The 23,718-nt window shown below is 37.6% G+C and overlaps 1 protein-coding gene across 1 annotated transcript in view; it reads left to right on the top strand.

The window, feature by feature from the left end:
* Nucleotides 1-23,718, top strand: part of LOC133756402 (uncharacterized) — a 304,699-nt gene that overhangs the window by 273,183 nt on the left and 7,798 nt on the right. The window contains exon 23 of the mRNA XM_062187100.1: nucleotides 17,773-17,979. Coding sequence (XP_062043084.1) covers nucleotides 17,773-17,979 — 207 coding nt within the window. The remainder of the gene's footprint in view (nucleotides 1-17,772; nucleotides 17,980-23,718) is intronic.

Genomic DNA, 23,718 nt, shown 5'->3' with positions numbered 1-23,718 from the left:
TGGCCATGAATTTTCAAGATTTTTTCTCCTTGTCTTTTTATAGACTGACTCCTGCGTTTTTAAATTTGGGGATTAAGAAGCGTTTTTCTTGAAACATTGGAAAGGAGAAAGGTGAATTTCTTTTTAGCAGTTTTCTTTTACTCTGACATTGCTCGAAATCTAGATAAGACTATTTTTAATTATGAAGAATATACTGGTTATGTGATGTATGCATGTGTGCATGTGTGTGTGTATGTATGTATGTGAGAGAGAGAGAGAGGGAATGAGAGAGAGAAAAAAGGGTGCAGGTGCAATGATGTTCTACCCTCACCACTCCACTTGTTGCTCGGCATCATGTAAAGTAATCATAAAATTGAGAGAAACTAGACAGTGCTTCATATCATAAGTCACCTAAAATAAGTGATCTACAAATCTAACTAGTCCATTCTTTTTGAATAGTAATCTCCTATCATCTGTGGTTTCACTTTCCAAGGTTTTCATTACCTGCTGTTAACTGCAGTCCAAAAATATCAAGTGAAAACTTACAGGAATAAATAATTCAGTAGTTTTACATAGGTCATCATTCAGAATTGTGTGAGGAAATCTCTATCATCCTACTCTATCATACCTTTGTCCAGTGTAGCCATGCCACTGGTCCATTAGACACCCAGTAGCTGTCTCTCTTTTATCAGATAAACTGTCATGGTATTGCAAAGCTGGTCTTCAGCTAACTCTTGTTTTACTTAATAATAGACCCAAAGTGCAAAAATAGTGATGCCATCAATTTGAATATGCCAAAAGAAGCCATAATATGCTTCCTTTAAGTGAAAAATATGAAAGTACAATAAGGTTGTGTGTTTGTGTGTGTGAGAGAGAGATAGAGAGGAGAGAGAGAGAATGCATTCACAGAACTTTTACTACAATAAACAGTTATAATTGTTCTATTTTGTTATTGATTATTGTTAAACTCTTATTAACTAATTTATAAATTAAATTGTATCATAGGTTTGGATGTATGTGTAGAAACAGACATAATACATAAAGGGTTCAGTATTATCAGTAGTTTCAGGCTTCTACTTGCGACCTTGGAACATATTCCCCATGGCTAGACGATGTTAAAAAAATGTTATGTGATAAGGATACTTCTAGTAGAGTTACAGAACCCAACAGCTGTGTGTTTTATGCTAATATGTAAGCTGTTAATAAAAGTTTTGTATGTCTTCCAGATACCATGGTAATCATGGCTCTGTCACTTTAATTATTGATTTTCTGGATCCTAGGATTGACACATTGATAGGTCATGCTTACTTGTTTTGTTCTGCATTCTTTTGGATTAAAACAAATTTGAAAGGAAAAAGCTCCTGCATAACAGGTTTACCGAGGTGTTATCCATAGAAATTCAACAGTGATGCTCTTGACTTATGCAATAATGTACCCCTCAATATTGGATTTCTTATACAGTCCTATTTTTTTTCATTTTTTTAACTTTTATTTAATGAATATAAATTTCCAGTGTACAGCTTATGTATTACAATGGCTTCCCCCTCCCACAACTTCCCTCCCACCCGCAACCCTCCCCTCTCCCGCTCCCTCTTCCCTTCCATTCATATCAAGATTTCATTTTCAATTCTCTTTCTATACAGAAGATCAATTTAGTATAAAGATTTTAATAGTTTGCAACTACACAGAAACACAAAGTGAAACATACTGTTTGAGTACTAGTTATAGCATTAAATCAAAATGTACAGCACATTAAGGACAGAGATCCCACATGAGGAGCAAGTGCACAGTGACTCCTGTTGTTGACCCAACAAATTGACACTCCAGTTTATGGCGCCAGTAACCACCCTAGGCTGTCGTCATGAGTTGCCAAGGCTATGGAAGCCTTCCAAGATTGCCAACTCTGATCATATTTAGACAAGGTCATAAAAGACAGGGTGAGGATAGTAACCAATGATCCTAAGAGTGGCATTTACCAGGTTAGAACAATTATACAGCATTAAGTGGGGAAGAGGACCATCAGTACACACAGGTTGGGAGTAGAGCCATGGTGGTAGAGTAGGGGTTATGATTACGAAGGAATGAGGCCCAAGTGCACTAGACAGGGTCTAGAACAAAGGACAGAGTCATTATCAGAGGAGATAAGAAAGGTGCTGTCTAAGCTACAAGTAGTTTTCTGATTGAGAGGCAAATAGAACCTGACAGAAGGGGCTTGTTAATAATCTGTTGGGCTTTAGGCCTTGTAAGTTAAGAGGCCCAGACCTATCTACCTCTTCACATGGGGTATATCCTAAGGGAGGTGTGAACCTCCTAGGGGAAGGCACTCTGTTGACTTTCATTACTTGGCTGGCCTGGGAGGAGAGCTGGCCAGGTAAAGGCAGGGGGCATCTCTAACAAGAAATTTACAGTTCTGCCTGCAATGTTGCTGACCCTACTTGGCTGTCCCCTCAGCTGCAGTGGTCACTTTGGAAGTTGGGCTGAGTGAAGGGCTTTTCAGCTTGGAGCCAATAAGATCTGTGGCTCTGACCTGGGCATCCTTCGACTCCAGGGCAGGTCCATTTCCAGTGATCCAACTCTTGGCAGAGCTGCCAGGGCTCTTCACAAGCTGACTTCTGCTGAAGCCCAGGCTTACCACATTGAAAGTCACTGCAGTAGACTATACAGTGCTATTTTAGTTCAAGTTCATTTTTCTAATTTGTGGCACTGTATTTCAGAGAGTAAAACTATCTTAGAAATAATTCAGTGCAGTGCTTCATTTTACTGCTAAGAATCAACAGTGTCGCCCTCATGATAAGAATCTAGACCTACAATTTCTTTTTCATAAATACTACAGACAACTGCATTGCAGACATAGGGAAGTAGATAAGTTGGAAACCTAAGCAAATATATAACTGTTTGTTAAAATTAATATTAAAGCACATGCTGAAATAATAATACATGTTTTAAGACTTTATGGTCCTGTGTCTAATCATTAATTATGATAACACTGTGAATAATAAAACATGTATCCCAGACCAGATAGTTGCTGACAGATGTTCCATTATCATCTGGCCTGTTTGTTGTCGTTTTGATGAGAAGTCAGAGGTCATTTCTATTCATTTCCCTAATACATATGGTGTTTTGTCTTTTTTTCTTGTTTGGCTTGCAAAATTTTTATGGGTTTATTTCCAGGTAAGATTCTGTATAATTTTATTTGCTTGGACCTTACAAAAATAGGTATTATTTTGATGTGTGTTCTGATATCACTAATTAAAATACTTTTTTCAGCACTTAGCCCACTCTCTTCTCCCTCTATAAATTCAATTACATGTTATCAGATCATTTGACAAGACAGTGGTTTGCATTTTTGTTTCCTTCAGCATTTTAAATTTGTTCTTCAGGCTGGGTAATTTTTTTGAATCTATCTTTGAATTGTTTTCAGTTTTATTCAAGTTAAATTTCAAGTATTTCATACATAAAGATTCAGGAACATAGTGAAACTTCCTACCCTCCCCTCCCTCCTGTCCATGCTCCCACCGTGCTTCCTCCTGCCTTTCCTATTCTTACTCTTAATTTTCACAGAGATCTATTTTCAGTTTACTTTATACTCATAAGATTAACCCTACACCAAGTAAAGAGTTCAACAAATAGTATGAAGAGAACAACACTGATCCTTAACGGAAGAGACAAAGGCTGTAAAGAATCATCGCTTCTCAAAATGTCAATTTCACTGCTACACACTACATTTTAGGTATTCTAGCTTTGAATTTAACATTTTCCTGAGAGTTTTGGTTAAAAAAAATCTGAGGGACTGGCATTGTGGTGCAGTGGGTTAAGCCACAGCGTGCTATGGTGATATCCCTTATCAGAGTGGTTGTTCGAGCCCTGACTGCATTGCTTTTGATTCAGCTCCCTCCTAATGTGCCTTGGAAAGCAGTAGATGAAGGGTCAAGTGCTGGACCCTTGCCACCCTTGTGGGATACCCTGATGGAGTTCCAGGTTTCTGGCCTTGGCCAGGCACAGACCTACCTATTGTATCCAGGGAGCGAACAAGTGGATTTAAGATACCTCTCTCTCCCTCTCTTTCTCTGTCTCTCTCTCCCTCTCCCTCTCCCCCCTTCCTCTGTCACTCTGCCATTCAAATAAATAAATCTTTAAAAATTGTTTAAAAATTGGAAAAAAATTTATCATATGCTATGTGTTTTAAATTTTTTTAGTGAAGGGAAGCAGTATTCTGATACTAATTATTTTATCATCATTGGGATCTTAAATACACATGAAAGGAAGGAAAATGTACTTTTTAAATTTAAAATATATTAAGTTGATAAATGTAGTGATTTTATCCCTTTTTGCTGAGGAATCTGTTAATGTACCTCTTTTGGTAAAAGCAAGATTTCACTCTGATTTCATTCAATTTCTCATTCCTTGTGCCAACACACATTTTAAAGTATTATATGCCAACAACTTTGCAAATTTGTTTGCATACTAAATTAAGTAGATAGAAAAATGCCTTAAAGTTATAAATAAAAACAAGCAAAATCACCTTATTTGGATATTCATGACCATTATCTAGGTGGAAAACAAGAGAGGACAGAAGGAGCAACTAAATCTCTTGGAAAGAAATGAGGGGATATTTCACAAAGCAGACAATGTTCAGATTAGAAGAAACAAATAGAAATACTCCAAATGATAAAGAAGGGAACATGCATTTCATGTGGAAAGAAAAACGAATATAAAAAAATAAATATGAGAGATTATGGCATGTTTGGGGGATTACATGTAGTTCCTTTTTTTTTTTTTTTAGAATAAAGATGTTAGAGGTGAAATTACACATGTGGGAAAGAAGGACAGTTGCCACAGGTTCTCCCCCATATGTGGAAGGTAAAATAAATTAATCTGAACACAGAATAGGGATTGTGAAAGGTGAGAGAGAGTGGTTGGAGTAGAGACTATTTGGACAACAGGCATCAGTCACTTCAACAAATTGTGCTGGGGAAATTGGATTTCTACATGCAGAAGTTTGAAACAAGACCCATATCTTTACATGTTATACAAAAATCAACTCATAATGGATCAAGGATCTAAACCTAAGACCTGAAACCATTAAATTCCTATAGAGGGAACAACTATAAGTCACTGTCAGAGGCAAAGGCTTCTTAGATATGACCTCAGAAGCATAGGCAATAAGCAAAAATGCACAGATGCAATTATATCAAAGAAGCTTCTACACAGCAAAGGAACACTCCACAAAGTGAAGAGGCAACTGACAGAATGAGTGAATTGGCAAAGGATTCCTCTGATAAAGGGTTAGCATCTAGAATATATAAGGAGCTCAAGAAAAAAATAACTAAGCTAACAATCCAGTTAAGAGACAAAGGAAATGAACAAGAAGTTTTTCAAACAATGAAGTGCAAATGGCAAACGGACACATGGAAAAATGTCCAGGATCACTAACCATGAGGGATGCAAATACAAACCACAATGAGGTATCACCTCACTCCAATTAGAATAGCTATCATCCACTCTGCCTGTCAAAAAAAATAATTAAAAAAAAAAAGAATAGCTATCATCCAAAAATTAAAAAAAATAAATAAAATGAGGGTAAGGTTGTGGAAAAAAAGGCATCCTGATATGTTGATGTTAGGAATGCTTATTGTTATAGCTATTTTGAAAAAGTGTATGGATATTTCTCAGAAAGCTAAAAATAGATTCAACATATCACCCAGCTATCCCACTCCTGGGAATTTATCCAAAGTAAGTGAAATTGGCCTATAAAAATATATTACCACAATTCACAAGATATGTAATCAACCTAGATGTCTATCAACTAGTGATTGGATGAAGAAAATGTGGCATATATAAATACATGATGAAATATTACTCAGCCATAAGAAAGGAATGAAATCCCGACATTAACAACAAAATGGATTGAAATAGAGATCATGACACTAAGTGAAATAAACCAGACCCAGAAAGTCAAACATCACATTTTCACTTATTTATAAACTAATCTATAGAAAGAAAGTATACAATTTATGAGGATGCTATGTCATTATTTATTTATAAATATTGCTTCACTGAATCATGCCATGTAGATGACTACATACTCCTTCCTCATGCTCTGAATATGGTCATGAATTCCTCACTCTGTGATATTAATATTTATGTTTTTCAAGAAAAATATATATGCATAAGTATACAATGTCTAAATTTGAAGTGGATGTGACAAAATGTTTAAAGTTTATAAATAAAATGCTTAAGAAAAAACAAAAATGCTCATTCACAGAAAAATATATGTAGAATATTTCCCTGTTACAAATATTTAATGTAAGCCTCATGGTGACTACAGAAAAAAATTCTATAGCAGATTCACAAAAAAATAAAGGATTCAAAGCAACAAAAGGGAGTTTTCATTTCTGGACTTGTAGATGGCCCACCTCCATCTCTTCCTTCTTGTTCAGTCTGAGCAAGACCCACAGTCCTGAAGTATCTGCACAGGGGTGAACACTTAGCTCTTCCTCTCAGCTCCCACTCACCGATCCCTCCTCTTATCTCTACTGGGGCTTATTGTGTCTCACTTCTTTCAGCCTGTTTGCTTTTGCTCAAACACAAGGCCAGTGTGCTCTCCTCATGGCCATGGCCTTGCTGTTTCCTCTTCTTATGATGCTATTCCTCCAAGTATAATCCATGACTCACACTCATACTCTATCCAAGTTTCTGTTCGAATGTTTCCTGCTCAGGGATGCTTTCCTGAATAAAATAGTAGCTCTGGATAAAATGTCAATAAAATAGCTCTTCCTCAACTTCCCCTGCCTTATCCTCTATGCTGTTTCCTTTTCCCCATAGCATATGTGCTATGTTCAATCATGAGTCTGTCTTCCTCTCCTAGAATAAAAGCAGTAGGATATCAAAGACTTTGTCTTTTTGGTTTAATTCATTGTCTCCACATTCCTTTGATACAGAGCAGGATTTCAGAAAATCCATTGAATGAATGAATTGATGTACTTTGAACAGAACCTTTTATATAATGAGTCCTAAATAAGTATTATTTATAATTCTTATTCTTAATTAATGTTTCCCAAAATAGTCACTGCTGTGATCAACTTTCTGTATGCTTTTTTACCTTATCTTTTATTCTGCACTGGAAATGTTATGCTCAAAGAGAGAACTATATTCAGACAAGGGCACAATCCAATGTTCAAGTATAATATTAAAATGGGGAACCAGAGTGTATCTGTTGAAAGTTAAAAGATGAAAGCATTCTGGAAACCCAGACTCCCTGAACGTCATTAACTCAGAAGTTTGGTTAAATGATAAAACTAAACTCATTCATTCTTTTATTTTTAAGCAAAATATTTATTTTCACTTGTGTGGCCCTTTATATCTTCTTCTTTATATGTACAGCCCAGGGAAGACATCCAATGGTGCCTTCTGTTGTCATTACTTCCACACATGATTTATCCCTCCACAAATGTCTAAAATTTCTTTCTCTCACATTGCACTTAAAACTTACTGATTTTAAATTTCAATTATTTGGAGTATATGTTTAGTACAGAGTGGGAAGACACCTCTTGGGTCAACTGCATCCCTCAACTAGTTTTCAGCATTATTTTTTTAAAGATTTGTTTATTTGAAGGAGTGAATAAGAGAAAGAGAGAGAGAACTTCATCTTCCATTCCCTGGTTCACTCCTCAAGTGTTTTCAAATGCCAGGGGCTGGTTCAAGCAGAAGTCAGGAACCAGGAACTCCATCTAGGTGTCCCATATGGATGGCAGGGGCCTAGGCGCTTGTACCATCTTCTATTGCTTTGCCAGGGTCATTAGCAGTGGAGCAGTGAGGACTCAAACAGGTGCTCAGAAATGAGATGCTGGCATCACTAGCAGTGGATTAACCCACTCTGCCACGTGCTGACCCAGAGCACTGATTCCGATTTCAATTCCAGATGCCTGTTAATAGAAAAAGTGGCAGGCAGCAAGCAATGAATCAAACAGTTGGATTCCTGATATTTATGGGAGTGACCTGCATTGAGTTTCCAGCTCCTGATTTTCCCCTGGTTCAACCCTGGCTATTGTGGACATTCAAGGAATGAATCAGTGTATACGAGATCTCTCTCTCTCTCTCTCTCTCTCTGTTTCTGTCTTATATATAAATAAATATATGGTATAGCTAAGTGCATTTGTGTTGCTCTTCCCTTACTTCATTGTATGTTTCATGAGGCCTAAGAAAACATATTTTATCATGTATTTCTCATGACAGCTAGCTTTCAGGAGGATAGGGTAAGAAGTATCACTATGCTCCTAAATCTATCTATCTATCTATCTATCTATCTATCTATCTAATATATATGATGCATGAAATGTGTTCACCTTACATAAATAAAAATATTGAAAATATGTATTTAGTTGAAAGGGAGACAGACAAACGGAGTTCCCATCCACTAATTCACTCCTTAAAAGGCCACGCTGCCCATGGCAATACAAGACCACACCACAAACTACTAGCTCAATACAGCTCTCTAAAGTGAGTGGTAGGGGCCCAGACAACGACTTGAACTGTCTCCTGTTGTCTCTCAGGGTTTGCATTAGCAGGAAACTGGAATGAGGAGCTGGAGCCGGGACTTGAACCTAGGCACATTACCATGAGATGGGATGTCTTAATCTGCTTTTGTTTTTTAAAGATTTATCCATCTGTTTATTTCGCAAGGGCTGGAGCTGAGCCGATCCAAATCTAGGGACAAGGAGCTTCCCCAACGTGGTCTCCCACGTGGATTCAGTGACCCAAGGATCTGGGGCTCCTCTACTGCCTTCCCAGGAGAGAGCCGGATTGGAAGTGGAACTGCTGGGACTGAAACTAGCACTCAAATGGGATGCTGGAACCGCAGGTGGTGGCCTCACCTGCTATACCACAATGCTGGCCCCTTAATCTATTTCTTAACTACTAAACCAAACACCTGCTTCACAAATATATTTTTGAATAATGAAGAAGATTCTAATTAAGTTAAGTGCAAATAGCTCATATTGATTTATATTTACAATTTTGGAAAGAATTAGCAAATAGTCATTGTTCATGTAGTTATTTTTCCATCACACCATTAACATTCCTATTAACTGGTTTTATGGAGGACTCAGGTCATCTTTTCTAGTCCCTTTGGTGTCCTTACTGCAAGCAGTAGCATAGTTTTTATTTCCTTTATTTGAGACTTATCATCTATAAAATCAAAATAATGCTTTCTTACTAGAAGAGCTGTTTAATGAGGCAATTAATTACCCTAGAATGCATTGTTACTCCTGAAGTAAAGGTTTTATATGTGTGCAAAAGGGTATTATTCTAGGAGGGTTATGACATGGGCAATCTTTGACTTGTGGGTTGTGTAGGTGGAGTGAGATGAATAAACTTCACTGAATTGAGAAATAGGGAATTAAAACTTGAGTTGTGAGACCATGCTAGAGAGTTCATTTCACTGATACTCCTGAAGCAATACCCTTAGCATTATTAGAAATGCTGACATAAAAGAGCAGTTGAATCTTACATATAAATTTTTCAGTAGGTAGAGACGAATAAATTTCTGCAGCTTCCAAGGTAGGCATGATGAATGCAAACAAAACAAAACCAAATTACTTTTAATACTGAAGCCATTTACATTGTTTCCCTTATTTATTCCTACAACAAGTTATCATTTAGAGCCTCTTGAACTAAATCCTGATCCTTTTCTTCAAGACGCTTACATATGTGTGTGGAAGGACAGAAAATGGGCAAATAAACAGGGACACACATGATGTCATTGATAGTAACACAGTGTTTTGGTGAAAATTAGGTGTGGGTATGGCTGAGGGTGGAGATACTATTTCCTTTAGGGTATTCAGGAAACAGCCAACGATGATAGGTGACATTGTGCAGAGTCTTGGAGGAAGGGAGTGAACCATGTAGGAGTCTGGGGAAAACTCAAGCAATACACGTCACAAAACTCATGTAGGAGCATGCTTTGCATTGGCAAATTCACGCTTGCTGCTGCCAATTCCCTCTCCTGGATTTTTTGCCAACTTATATTACTTAACTTGGCTTTTGGAATACAGTTGGTTAGAGTGTAAAAAAATTACATTCATAATTCCTATGCTTATTCAGTTGATGCGAATTGGGAGTAATTTATCCTGAACGTAAGATCAAGTACACACACACAGAAAAACTACCCCTGAAATCTTTCGCTGGGCTTACATTTTGATATATTCTTATAGTCACAGAAAATCAAATCAAAGGGTAAGCCAAGAACCAAGTATTAGTCATCAACATGGGCAGCAGGCTGCCCTTGGTGAGGAACAATTCCCAAATAGAGAGAGCGAGCACTCGCTGCTTCAATACCTTACACAAAGAAGCAAAGGGTAAGGAGCTGGTGGAATAGTATTTATAAAGATAGGACAGTAATCTTCCTATTAGTGGGCATCTGAGTCTCCTTCTACTAATGATTTTGTGTCTGAGTGGCTTTCATGGATCTGAATAAACCTTAGCCTGGTTTGACCCCATGTTGCAAGTCTGCCTGGAGAGGTAAAATATGCAGTGAAAATCATTTCCTCCTATCATCATACTAACACAGTTGATAGGCTGAATGAAGTCAATACAAATATTTTTCTTCAGTTCTGCAAGGGCAAGGACTAAAATATTAGTTAGAGAGAGTAAGTTAATAATCTTCAAATTTCTTTCTTTTTTTTTTTGTCCCAGAAATCAGAGGAAGAAAAGAATCCTCTTTCTAAATTTGAAGCTCTAAGTATATTTTACAATTCTCTGATCATGATATATATTCAATGCAGTCTGACTTTAAATTTTTAAATTTTATTTGTATAGGAAGTGTAATATAAGTGTGGAAACTATTGCTGGCCATATCACAGTGACACTTTGCATTGAAACAATGGTGGTTAGAGCAATGTGGTTGTTTTGTTTTTCTTTCTTACATTTCTTCTTTCTCATCTTGCTGGCACAACCCTTGTCCCTCTCTTATCTCCTGCTCTCAGATTGGTGGTGAGATGTTTCCACACTCATCTCTTGTTCATGTTGGTAGCCAAGGCTTACAGTTAGAGGGAAAATTGGCAGAAGGTTGTCACTTTATGTTTACCCTTGCTCCTAAACTAACTAATAGCATGTTCAGGTATCGTTAGTTTCCGTGGTAGTATTACTCATGATTTCACTCTTATCCACAAGCTAGAACTAGGAAATACTGCTAAAATTGATGTACTACTTTAATGATGAATCCTGAATAGTTTTCTTGCACTTACATCTATTTCTAAGAGTTTTAGAATTTCACAACTAGATGTCAAGTTCTTTGTGGTCTCCCAGAGTATTTCTTAAGAATTTTGTAGCAGTAATATGAAAAACTCATGAATTTCCACTTGCAGATGCAAGATGTAAAAATGTTGGTTACCAAAATTAGAGATGTCCACCATAACAAAACTTTCTGTATAATGTTTTACAAACAGACACAATATACATTAGCCTCCCTCAAATTGCATAATTTCTATATAAATTAAGCACAGGTTATTTTGTTTAGAACTATGGTTTTCTGGCTACACAATGTACTTTATTACCTTTCCCTATATTGCCTCAAATTTACTTAAGTGCTCATTCTATATTCTTAATGGTCATGTTAAAGAAAGAAACATCAAGGCATAATCATTTTACTTACCTAATTTATTTGAAGGTACTTTTCAATGTTTTGCTCTTATTCCAAAGCAATACACAAAATTGCTGTGCATAGAATGTGTAAAATAAAAACATCAAGATGGAAACAGAAAATATTAAATATGTATATGCTTCCAAAGCATATGATATTATCTAAAGTTTGGGTATTGAAATCAAGATCATAAGGAAGATAACAGTTATGTCTTAGACCAAGAATTAGACACTATGAGTGGATCAAGAAACATTTTTGCCACTTGGAAAATCATTCTCTTTTGTGTCTTTTGCACTCTATGAACAGGAGTGGGCATTTTTTACTAGATACAAATCTTTAAACTTTTTGTTTCTTATTACTATTGGTATATATGATACGGTGGAATCACTGACATGACTTTAGTCAGACACTTAACAACCATTAATTCTTTGAATCTGTGTTGAACCAACATGTTTTGAAAATTTAATCCCCAATGCAACCATGTCTGGAAGTGGTGCCTCATAAGAGGTGATTAGGGCATGAGGAGTCTGTCCTCATCAATGTGGTTATTTTGGGAATGAGTTAGCTATTATGAGACAGGATATTGTGTAAACTCGAGTTTGGCCCTCTCTGAATCCTGACTCTTGCCCTTTCACCTTCTACCATGGGATGACACAACACCAAGGACTCTGGCCAAATACCGGAACCATGCTGTCCAACTCCCTTGCTGCTGTAAGCCCCATACATTTCTATTTTTTTATGAATTACTAAAAGTTAGGTATTCTGTTATAGTGGCACAAGTAGACTAAGAAAAAGGCTTCCCTTTGTATGGCAAAATGAAGCATCTGTGGGTATGTTGTCCATTTTGATGAGACACAGTTTTTTAACAAGTGGTTCTCTCCTTTAAAAAATGGTGAATAAAATCACCATCAGGAACACACAATTTATTTGGAGTTCTAAGCTTCAGATACACAGGAGACCAGCCGATCATCCAGTGTAACCTAATTTCCCAACTCTGGTTTCTCTCATGCTGACTTTCCATACTTGGAAATTGAGTGCAGATTTAAGTGAGAAAAGAAAAGAAATTGACCCAAGAGCTGTTGACAATGTATCTATGCAGTAAATCTGTGTGCCACTGTGTAATTATAATAACATAAACAACTCCACTATAAGGACATTCACATCAGACCTAATTTCATGCTGAACTATTATAATGCAATTAACAGCCTCATAGTCCTGTTTTAATTAAGCTTGGTTGTGAAATATGCAGCATTTGAACCTGTTCTGGCCTGTTTTGCCTACCATTGAATTGCCATCCTTAACTTGTTTTTCTGCTGAATGATGAATTTCATTTAAGGATTACTGTTCCTAGTCTGGCATTGTGGATTCTTCTAAGTTTTGTGCCTCCAAATGGAGGCCAGTTTTAGCTCTTCAGATGTGTCCTATATGTTATTCTCTTGAGTCACTTGTCTCAATAGATTTATTAACTCACGCTGGGCTCTCCTGAAAATGAAAAGACATATTTGATTGCTTTAATGAAAGGGATTTTAGATGACAGCTGAGAGACTTGTGGCACTAACTTCAGATTATGTAGGACACAGTAGCTATCACTGAGTGAGCTCCAATGTTCCATGGATATTGTTTGGTCTGCCAAATAGTTTAACCATTACTCACTAGAAAATGGAAAACAAAGGCATCTATAGAAAATGTAGTTTATAGAAAAGTCATATCCTTCTTCCTTTTTATCCCTCACCTGCCATCCACAAGAAAGGCAAGGTTGTCTGGTATTTGCCTTAACAGAACTTTCCCTTCCTGTTTGTGGATTACCTTCATGGCCTGAAATACAACTGAATGGGAACTACTACATGTGGACATTTAACTTGATGGCAAAACATCACAGATTAGTTTCCTGAGCTGCTTGTTCCTCAACAGCTAATTTTAAGGTCAGCATGAAGAGAACACAGTTTCAGAGAATCATGTTCAATGCATTTCGAGTAGGTACCAAACAAAAAACACATGGTGATTTCAGTGTCCCTCCCCACACTTGCATTTGTCCTCTGATGAGCTTCTCTTCGGCTTTTGTCTCTGTTATAAAATATCCATGTTCTTCTTTTTTTTATTTTTATTTTTTTTACCTTGTCCTACTTTATTAACCCCAGGGAGGATTTTAAGTTTTCAAAGCTAAGCATCCCCAATTGCTTGAGGCTGTCTTTGGCTGTAAGTCAGAATTTAAAGCAATTACCCTGAAGGTAGGGTGTTTTCATGGCCAATATGAAAATACTAAAACATCTGAATATAACTGAAGATATTTTCTTCTATGTAAACCATTTCCAGTGAGGTTTTTGGGTTGCTCACCTTCATTTCTGTTGGGGTTTTCTATCTTCCTTTCTAAGGGGAATGTACAACAATACTTGCACAACAACAGAGTAGATGAATATTTGTACCACAATAGAGTAGGGTTTAACTTGGTCCATGTATCTTGGTGTTCCTAGATGTTTTGAGTATTCTACTATTTTAATAACTACTAGTCAGAAATTTTAGCAATGTCCACCATTGTATTAGTATCAAGATCCAAAAAAAGCCAGAAAACATTTATTTCAATATCCTTCCTAGTTAATTTTAAATTCTAAGAGACTTGAGACCATTTCATGGGACATTAACAGGACTGAATGCCTACAGTAATTGGGAACCACCTTTATTTCTGCAAAGTTCTCACCCAGTATCCAGACCAAGAATAAAAAGACCTCGTCTCAGAGTCTTTCAAAGGACCAGTTAACTGAAGGGAAAATTCAGCATCCAGAATCTTATTCAGACATATTCCAGCAGTAGGACATCATACTAATGCATAAAGGTAACATTGCACTACGCACACCATTCCACATGTAGAAGTAAAAATGCATAGGTATGGAGGGGGCTGGCATTGTAGCACAGTGGATTAAGCCACCATTAGAGTGCTCAAAAACCATGTTGAGCTGGAGTCCTGGCTGTTCCGCTTCTGCCCCAGCTTCCTGCTAATGCACTGGGGAAGGCAGTGGGTGTTGGCCCAAGTACTTGGGTCCCTGTAACCCATCTAGGAAATATGTACGGAGTTTCTGGCTCCGGGCTTTGCCATGGCCCAGACTTGGCCATTGTGGCCATGTGGAGAGTGAACCAACAGATAAATGATCCCTCTCTCTCTCTCTCTCTCTCTCTCACACACACACACACACATACTCTCTCTGTCTGTCTGCTGACTCAAGTCTGCTGACTCTACCTCAAAAAAAGAGATCATTTATTCTATTTGCAGCCTGGTTACCACTGTGTACAGGCAGGACCACCTTGTCCCTTTTGGTGAGATGGTATCTGTTGTTCTGGTCTACCTATCATGTTGCCTCCAGCTCTATGGAGCTAAAAGACAAGTCAGACCAAATATTTTTAGTACACCAAGACCTGCAGCAGCTCACCTTGTTTATGGACTGGCACAGCATCAGAAATGGCTTTCCAACCTCCCATTCTTGTCCTCATAGCCTTCCTACCATCTGGTCTATTGCCCCATTCACTGACCTTGAATTGCTGTGCCCAGGCATCTCAGATCTTTCACTAGCACTGCTCCTCTGCCAGGAGACATTGTGCCACACTTCTTACCCATTGAAATACCATTGGTATTTTTTAATTTGTTTTTGTTGACAGGTAATCATTTTATGTATTTATGGGATATAGTGTGATGTTTTGATACATGTTGTAATCATCACATCAGAATATTTAGGGGCCAGTGTTTTAGGGGCCACCACCTGCACCACTGGCATCCTGTATGAGCATGGACTGAAGCATGCTGAGCTTCCAATCCAGCTTCCTTCTAATGCACTTGTAAAAGCAGCAGAAGATGATCCAAGTACTTGGACCTCTGTCATCCATATGGGAGACCTAGATGGAGTTCCAGCTTCCTGTTTTCAGACTGGTCCAGCCCTGGCCACTGTAACCATTTGGGGAAGTGAACCAGCAGATGGATAATTTCTCTTCCTTTCTTTGCCTTCCTCTCTCTCTGTAACACTGCCTTTCAAACAAACATATAAAGCTTTTATTTTTAAGATTTGTTTTATTTGTATTACTTATTTGAAAGACAGAGTTACAGAGTGATCTCCCATCCATTGGTTCACTCCCTAAATGGCTGCAATTGCCAGAGCTGGGCATTGCCCAGCCAGAAGCCAGGAGCTTCTTCTGGGTCTGCCCTTGAACTGGCACCCACAAGGGATGCTGGTGCTACAGGTGGCGACTTTACCCACTAAGCCACAGCACTGGCCCAATAAATCTTTTTTTTTTTTTAAAAAAAGGAATATTTAACAGATCATCATCTTATACATTAATCACTACTTTATGGCAAGAATATTCACAATCCTTTGTTCTAGCTATTTTGAAATATAAAATACATTGTGGTTAATTAATGGGCATCCTACTATGCAATAGAACACCAGACCTTATCCTTCCTAGCCAACTGTGACTTTGTAGCTCTTGGCCAATGTCTCTCCACCTGTCTCCTCAAACTCCCCAGCCTCTGCTATCTATTCTTGTGCCCTGGACTTCTGGAAAAAGATCAACTGAGTTAGATTGTGCATATGAGTGAGATCATATGATATTTATATTTCTGTGCCTGATTTTACTTATGTTGCTATAAATGATAGGATTTCATCCTCTTTAATGACCAAATTGCATTCCATTTTTTGGGGAGAGGGCACCAGTACACATTTTCTTAATCCATTGATCCATTAATGGACACTTGGGTTGATTTCACATCTTAGCTCTTTCAAGATCCAATTCAAATCTCATCTCTTTAGCAAAATTCCTTATGAACACTTGTCACAATCAAACTTATTTTCAGATAAATTTATGCCAATTTCTTTCAGTAAACTCCTGCTGGATTGTTAGTTCCAAGAGCAGGTTTGTATTGTCTCAAAAACCTGTTGTAGAATGCACCCTAAGTAAACTTCTGCTTTTAATCATTTTAGACTGGTTATTTGCTCCTGTAAGCCTTTTAAAGCCATTTACAGCTTCTTTTCTTGCCCAGATTTTAATTATACCTTTTCATTTTCAAAAGAAAAAAATCACTAGCTAGAATCTTGGGAATTTATTGTCAATTATAGATGGGAATTAAATAGTAATTGACCAGAATTTTCTTTCTTGTTATTAAGTCTTTCCATATTTCTGAAGATTTAAAGTATTTGTAAATCATCCTTGAGAGAATTAATTTTGGAAAGAGTATTTCAAATGGACTTTTTGGAATAGTGAATGCGTGTTTCTGCTCAGAAGGAAGAAGGGAGAACAGAAGTCCATCGAAAACTTTCCACTGAATGCTTCTGAAACTACTGTAATCTGCGAGTATGAAAATGCACATTTTAGAAAGCTTATACAAAGCTTTGCAGTCGTAGGAAAAGATTTAGAAACTAGAAAGTTTATCAGCTCAAATAAATTTTACTGTAGTATACTGCAATCTTCATTGCAGTATTTTAAACAAGTAATAGAACAGTATCTTTTCAACTCATTCATAATTCAATTAGCATTAATGAAAGCCCCACAGGGTACATTGTATTAGACAATGAAATTGCTACCTGAGAAACCCTTCCAGATAATGCCCAGTGAGTACAAAAGTCAAGATTGCCAGGAAAGAAAAACAGTAGATAAATACAACAAGTGTGCGGAAACTCTGCTCTGTGCATTTCAGCCAACTACATCATTAATATATCTTGTGCACCATTTTGGTGATATCAGAGACTTAGCACTTCACACAGTGCAAGTAAGTAAGAAAGAACAAAGATTTCTTTTGGATGGGAAAGTACAAACATCCATTCATAAAATCGTCGTAAGCACTTTTTTTTTTATTTTTAATCAACACTGGCGTTGTCACAGCCTGCTTGATCTTCCTACTTTGGGTTAATATGGAAGCCAATTACAGCTTCATCTGTGTAGAATTAACTTTATGGAGCACACACCGGGGATTTGTCTATCTTCACTATTTAGAGATATGCCATAAAAATATGCGTGGAATGGAGTGCAAGCACTGCAGATGGCAGAGACTTTCAGATTTATTGTAAAATCATTTAAAATCGGTTATGCTCTTGCCAGAAGTTAATTAATTTTTTCCTGTTCTTTTCTGGGCTGGGGGTCTGGGGTGGGGGTGGGGGTGGGGCTCTGTGTCTCACTAGGTGGCAGTGTGTGATTACATCTGGAAAAGCCCTGGCCTCCAGTCCAGTGTTGCCAGCTGTGACCTCCAGCATCAGAATGGGATTTCTGTGTCTGCTCGTGGTCTAGGAGATGTGACTTCTTATGTGTCCATATACACCGTTTATCCCAGTGGGTTCCAAGAGCTGTATCGCCATTTTCTCAGATGCCCTGGTGGTGCCATTGTTGAGGTATGTATCTATGAAAATATTTTGATGTAAATTCTGTGTATATTGCATTGCGTAAGTATGGATACCTGTGTGTGTATATGTGTGTGTGCTTATACGCAATTGCAAAGGCTTCAGTGTTACTTGGCAAACATTAGAACAGAAATTTCTACTATAATAGGAGGCTTGAAGAGGTATTTTAGCTTTTGCCTAAACAAATAAGAAGCCACATAGGAAAAAGATTATTTCTGCATGTAACTATGTCGAAGAGAGGCAAGTGATAATTCAGGGTTCTCTCTGTGCTAACGTTTGCCCAGTTAACATCTGTAAACATTAGCAGCCTGGTGACGTAGAGTTCTCTGAGTCCACTGGTGATTCCGTGCCTGGGGATCTCTTCCACACCAAATGGACGAGATGCTGGCCTTTCACTTCTCCCCCCGACAAATCTTTAAACATAATGTGCTCCATCCAAATCTTTATAAACATCATAAAAAGAGCATTTGGAAAAGATTTTTGGAAGTTATGTTTTCTCCAAAAATGTCAGTATTTAAGTGTATTGATATTGATTTTTAAAAATCAATAACTTATTTTTAAATAACTTATTTTTAAAATAACTTATTTTTAAAATAACTTATTTTTAAAAATCAATAAAGAGAACAGACGTCATGTAGTTCACAGATACAATCTAAGAATACAATAACATGTCTTTATTTCTTCCTCTCCCTCTCTTTCTCTCTCTTTTTGTCTTTCTGTCCTTCCTTCCTTAATTTTTGCAGTAACGTATTTTTAGTTCATTTTATAGTTCACAGGGTTACTGCTCCACTAAATAGAGTTCAACAAGAACAAAATAGAAGGACTGCTGTTCGGAAGGGATATAGACACAGGCCACACTTGTTTTATCGCTTCTTAGAATCCACAACCTCAAGGCAAGCTGAACTCAGATCTGTCCCATTAGTGCCGGTGATGTTACATTACGAAATCTGAAAGAAAGTTTCTATGTGATGGAGATTAAAGATAGACAAGAAGGAAAATGAAGATCTATTTATTTCTTGCTTTCATGCAACACACTACTAAATGTTTAGAATTTGAAGAATATTCCCGCTCCTATCAAACATTCCCTATCAAGTTAGCCACTGGTCTTGTTACAAAGTTGATAAAATCCCCTTCCATACAGTCTTGAGGATATTTCAAGTTGCTTAGTATACAGCGTCACAGGGAGGAAGCTTTTGCTTTCTGCAAAGTGAGAGCTGGTGACATCATTTGGGTACCTGAGGAGCCGCGTGTGCATCTCCTTAGAAAAGTGCACGGCGGCTGGGGCAGACTAGAATCTCGAGCAGGCCACCCTCCCCTCTCCCTTACGAAGGTGCACTGTAACAGGGAATTCTGCAGATTATAGAAAAGCAGGAGGTGGTCAGACATAACTGTATCCAAGGTCATTTTTTGGAAGCTTGGGTCGGGGCTGAGATATTGGCACTTGTACATGTGATACATTTGCTCTAGGAATTTCTTTGTAAAGCAAAAGTGCCAGAACTTTTCTTTTTTGTTTTTTTTTCTTTAATTTGCATAGGCATGTGCTTAAATCCGTGTGCATACAGTACACTGAAATACGCACTGGAATAACACAGACAGTGGAGATATGAGAAGCCAGGGTTGACTTTCAGCCATAAACTATTTTGTAGCTCCCAGACCAGGTGAAAACCCAGGAGGGAGGTGATTGCAGGTTCATGAGCACAGCCACCACCAGGGCCCTTCGAGTCCCTCACTTCTCCATTTGCTCCATAACCTTGGCTTAGTCATTTCTCTGCCTCTTTCCTTATCTGTAAAACTGGGTTATGAATACTTATACTACCTGGCTCATAGGGATTTGTGGCAGGTTAATGAGATAACAGCCTCAAAGTACTTTTAGCTCTTAAAATAAATGGTGCCATAAAGATTCCCAAGTATTATAGATCATGCACAACTAAATTACCTGAATTTGTAGACATTTAGTCCCAATACCAACAGTAACATTACACTGGAACAACCAAACTCATTTCTGGGAGAACCGAGTGTTGAGATAATAGATATTATTGACCCGTGCGGCTTTCGTTGCCTGGGTTTCCCACACCACACCATTGCCTTATGTGACAGTAATGCATTGATAGGAGCCTGGGCCTCACTGAATGAAATTCAGCCAACAGGAAGCAAGTTTTCTCCTTTTTCAGGTCCCAGCAAATGCTCTGGGGTTTGCCTGGTTTTTTTGAGTATACACCTAGTCATTTATTTCTCTATGCTGTACTTGATCTGCTTCCTTCTCTATGAAATCCGTTCCAAACTGAATTCTCCTGTTTATACTTTCTCTAACATTTATCGCAAGCACTAGAATGCATTCTTTAAGCGTATTGTCATTCTTAAATTGTATCTCCTGTAGAACAGGGACTTTAAAGCAATGCAGTCACCGAGCAAACTGAGAATTAGGCAAAGCTTTGTGGCACTTGTCTGGTTGTTCAGCAGTCTTCCCATTTTTTTTTTTTTTATTCTGGTTCCTAATGAGGATTATCAGATCTCTCCATCGACCTTTCAAGATACAGACCACAAAGTTGCAAGGGAGCACTCTTTTGCAACCTCTGTGAGAAACAAAATCCATGTGTTGCCTGTCCCAAGGTGCATGCTTTTTAAGAAAACGTCAAGTAACAGCATACAAGTGGATTATGCTTTCTCGATGAAACACCCCTTAAACTACTCAAATGATGCTTTATAAGAAGCCACCTACATGCCCTTCAGTTAGCTTTCACCCTTGAAGTCTCTAGCTTTGTATTAAGTAGTTAGTCAACACTCAAAGAAGTCTATTGAATTGCATGGAATTTGGGGATTCTAAATTATTTCCTTGATTGGTTATTAGGCACCTTGAAATTCTTACCATCAATTGGCCATATTGTGTGAATTCATGGAACCTACATTTAGGAATGATTTAGACATAGTTATACATATCAGTAAGTCCCTTTTGGTGTTTCGATCAGAAATTATGATATGCAAAGAAACGGTTGTGTCTAGCCCTAATTTATTTACAAATTATATATGGCAGTAAATTTGAAGCATAAATGGTTGCCAAAATTTCGCTTCACTCTTATATCCTGAATTCTCATCTTGAAGGCTGTATGTGGCTTTTAAATAAAATATCTTGTTATCTCTATGTTTCTTTTGCATTCAACACAATTGAAACTTGTAACTAGAGTGATTCCTAAGTCTCTCCTAATTGTGACAGTGGAATATAGGTCATATATCACCCTTTTCTGCTTCTTTTGTTTTCTCAATAAAACCTTAGTATTTTGAGCTTGAAGCAAGCTATTTTCAAGATTTCCCTTGCTTGTAACACTATGCTTTTGGAAAAGAACGGTTTTTGACTAAACAGGTCAGGTTTCATGAGTCTGGAATAGAAGGCATGTTGCTAACAATATTATCTATAGATATGTGTTCATAATGTGTTCCATCTAGTTTTACAGCCCACAGTGAGGGAGCTCTTAAGGTGTTCTACCTGTTTTGCTTTTTAACAAAATTCCACCCACCACTTGTAAGAGATGGTCATTGGTTAGCCACTCAGTGAGTGCCTCTCCATTTTGCTTTCATCAGTACTTCTGGGCTCCATGAAGTCCAGCCACTCCACAGAATAACATGTTGTCTCTTTGGTAGGTAGGTAGGGTGATCTTGAAGTATTTTGCAAGAACAAAGTTACTTAAAGTTTTTAGTGCTACAAAACCTAGAAACTCAGGCAAGATCATGCAGATTCATCAAGTCACAAATAAGTTTCCTGATCCCTGGGTATCAGTCGCAATTAAGAAAGTCCTTGGAGCATTAGTTGGAGTGGAATGGGAAAACGGTTTTTGTCATTAGAGGCAGTGTCTTCTGGTGGTCTGGGTGGAGAGCTGGGAGTCAGGAACTCAGCGATCACACAGAGGCTCCGCACAGCCCTCGCGGCTCTAGGCAAGCGGCTGGGTCTCAGGAGACGGGCCTCACCTACTTTGAATCTCCCATCTGAAGAACTCCTTACCCAGGGCCAGGGGACACACAGCAGGAAGCCTGATTCCTTGTGTGCAAAATTAGAATATTAATACTTGCCTAATAATGGATTAACCAATTAGTGATTGCTAAGTGTTCTGCTGATGGAAAGCAGCAGGAGAAGAAAGGAGAAAACGAAAAACCAAAACACAGTTTGATGATAAGATGGGTTTTACTCACCCCAATTGTTTGCCCCGTGCTTGGAGTCCACTGACTGCACAGTGCAAACAGCAAGCATAAAGACTGGACCTTGGCTCCATTCCCCTCCAAGTGAAGCTACAAGTCTGCAGGAAACTTTGCATAAACGGGGTGGAGGGCAGAGAAAGAGCACATTTTCTCTTGAACAAATGAATCGCAGATCAAAACCTCACAAATAATCCAGAGCTTCTCAGTTTTAACTCATTTGTTTTAATTTCTTCCAGAAAAGGTTATTTAGTATATTTGAGAATTCCTATATTTATATTCTCCAGTGACCAATTTGTAGAGTATAGCTTGTACATGCATAAGGCAGGCGAGGCAACATACGTACAATAATGTAGAAGAGAAATTAATAGAAAATAAGCACGTACAGGCATTTGTTGTGCTGATGTCAATTGTTGATGATATCTTGCATTTTCATGGAGAAAATTATTCCATCAGCTTTTCCTTTTGGTAAAAGTCTTTGCACATGGGAAAAAGGAAAGCCATACTTGTGTTTCTCATTTGGCCTAGTTTCTGGCTGCTTTGAAGATAATATTAATACTAATTCATTTACACAAAATGGAAGAAAGTCACAGTTTCACTCTCCAGATTTAGAACAGTAAACATTTGTGCATTACAACAGTATAAGAAGATTCAGTAGGCCCTTGGGGTACACTTCGTGTATCTGAGTACAACAAGAAATATACATTGAAATAAAATAGCACTGGCCATAACTGTGTCACAAATTAATGTCAACAACACGGATATTTTTTTTCTTTTTTAATTTTTAGATTCAAACATATATATTTTCATTTATTGAGTTTTTAAGATTTTGCTTGCTTGGAACAATATAGACCTGATACTATTTCGCCTTTTCTTTTCCCTAGAATGAGGATGATAGTCTATTTTATCCTAACTGTAAAGGGTGATCGTTTTGTTACATCTAAAACTTAGACCTTCTTATAGACAACGTATTTTAAAAAAGGAATGCCAGAGCAAGGCAGAATTCAATGATTGGACTAGTTTTAGAATATAATACCACTTATTAGACATTTTCCTGCCATCCTACCATGAAAATACTTAAGCTGACATATTTACTAATCACTTAAATATGTATAGAAATTTAACTCCCTTCAAAAATCACTTGACAGACTTATTATTCCCATATGTATGTGTCAAAATAATTTTATTTGTCCATAACCAGATGAATGCAGCTTGCAATGAAATGTTTTGATTTTCTCAAAAGTTACACGAAAAGACTCTCACCTTCATCTTCATTGGTCATTTTATATCTTGTATTCATAAGCTTAGAGGAAAATTACAGTTTTATTTTCTTTTAAACCAAGCTTACTGTACAAGAGATTTCAACACAGCACAACCAATTTCAGACATGTTTTCAGGAAAGGTAGCTCCGTTGGAAAAGCTATTTCAATCACAGGATAAACTTTTAGTGACTAAATTACTTTTACTCTAGCTATGTGTAACTTCCTTAAAAATCATGAAAAACCATTTAGAGTGCCTTTTAATATGCTGTTGTGATTTTGTGAT

This window comes from Lepus europaeus, chromosome 3 (assembly GCF_033115175.1).
Source record: "Lepus europaeus isolate LE1 chromosome 3, mLepTim1.pri, whole genome shotgun sequence".
Lineage (NCBI taxonomy): Eukaryota > Metazoa > Chordata > Mammalia > Lagomorpha > Leporidae > Lepus > Lepus europaeus.
This window is presented reverse-complemented; position numbering and strand designations above follow the sequence as displayed.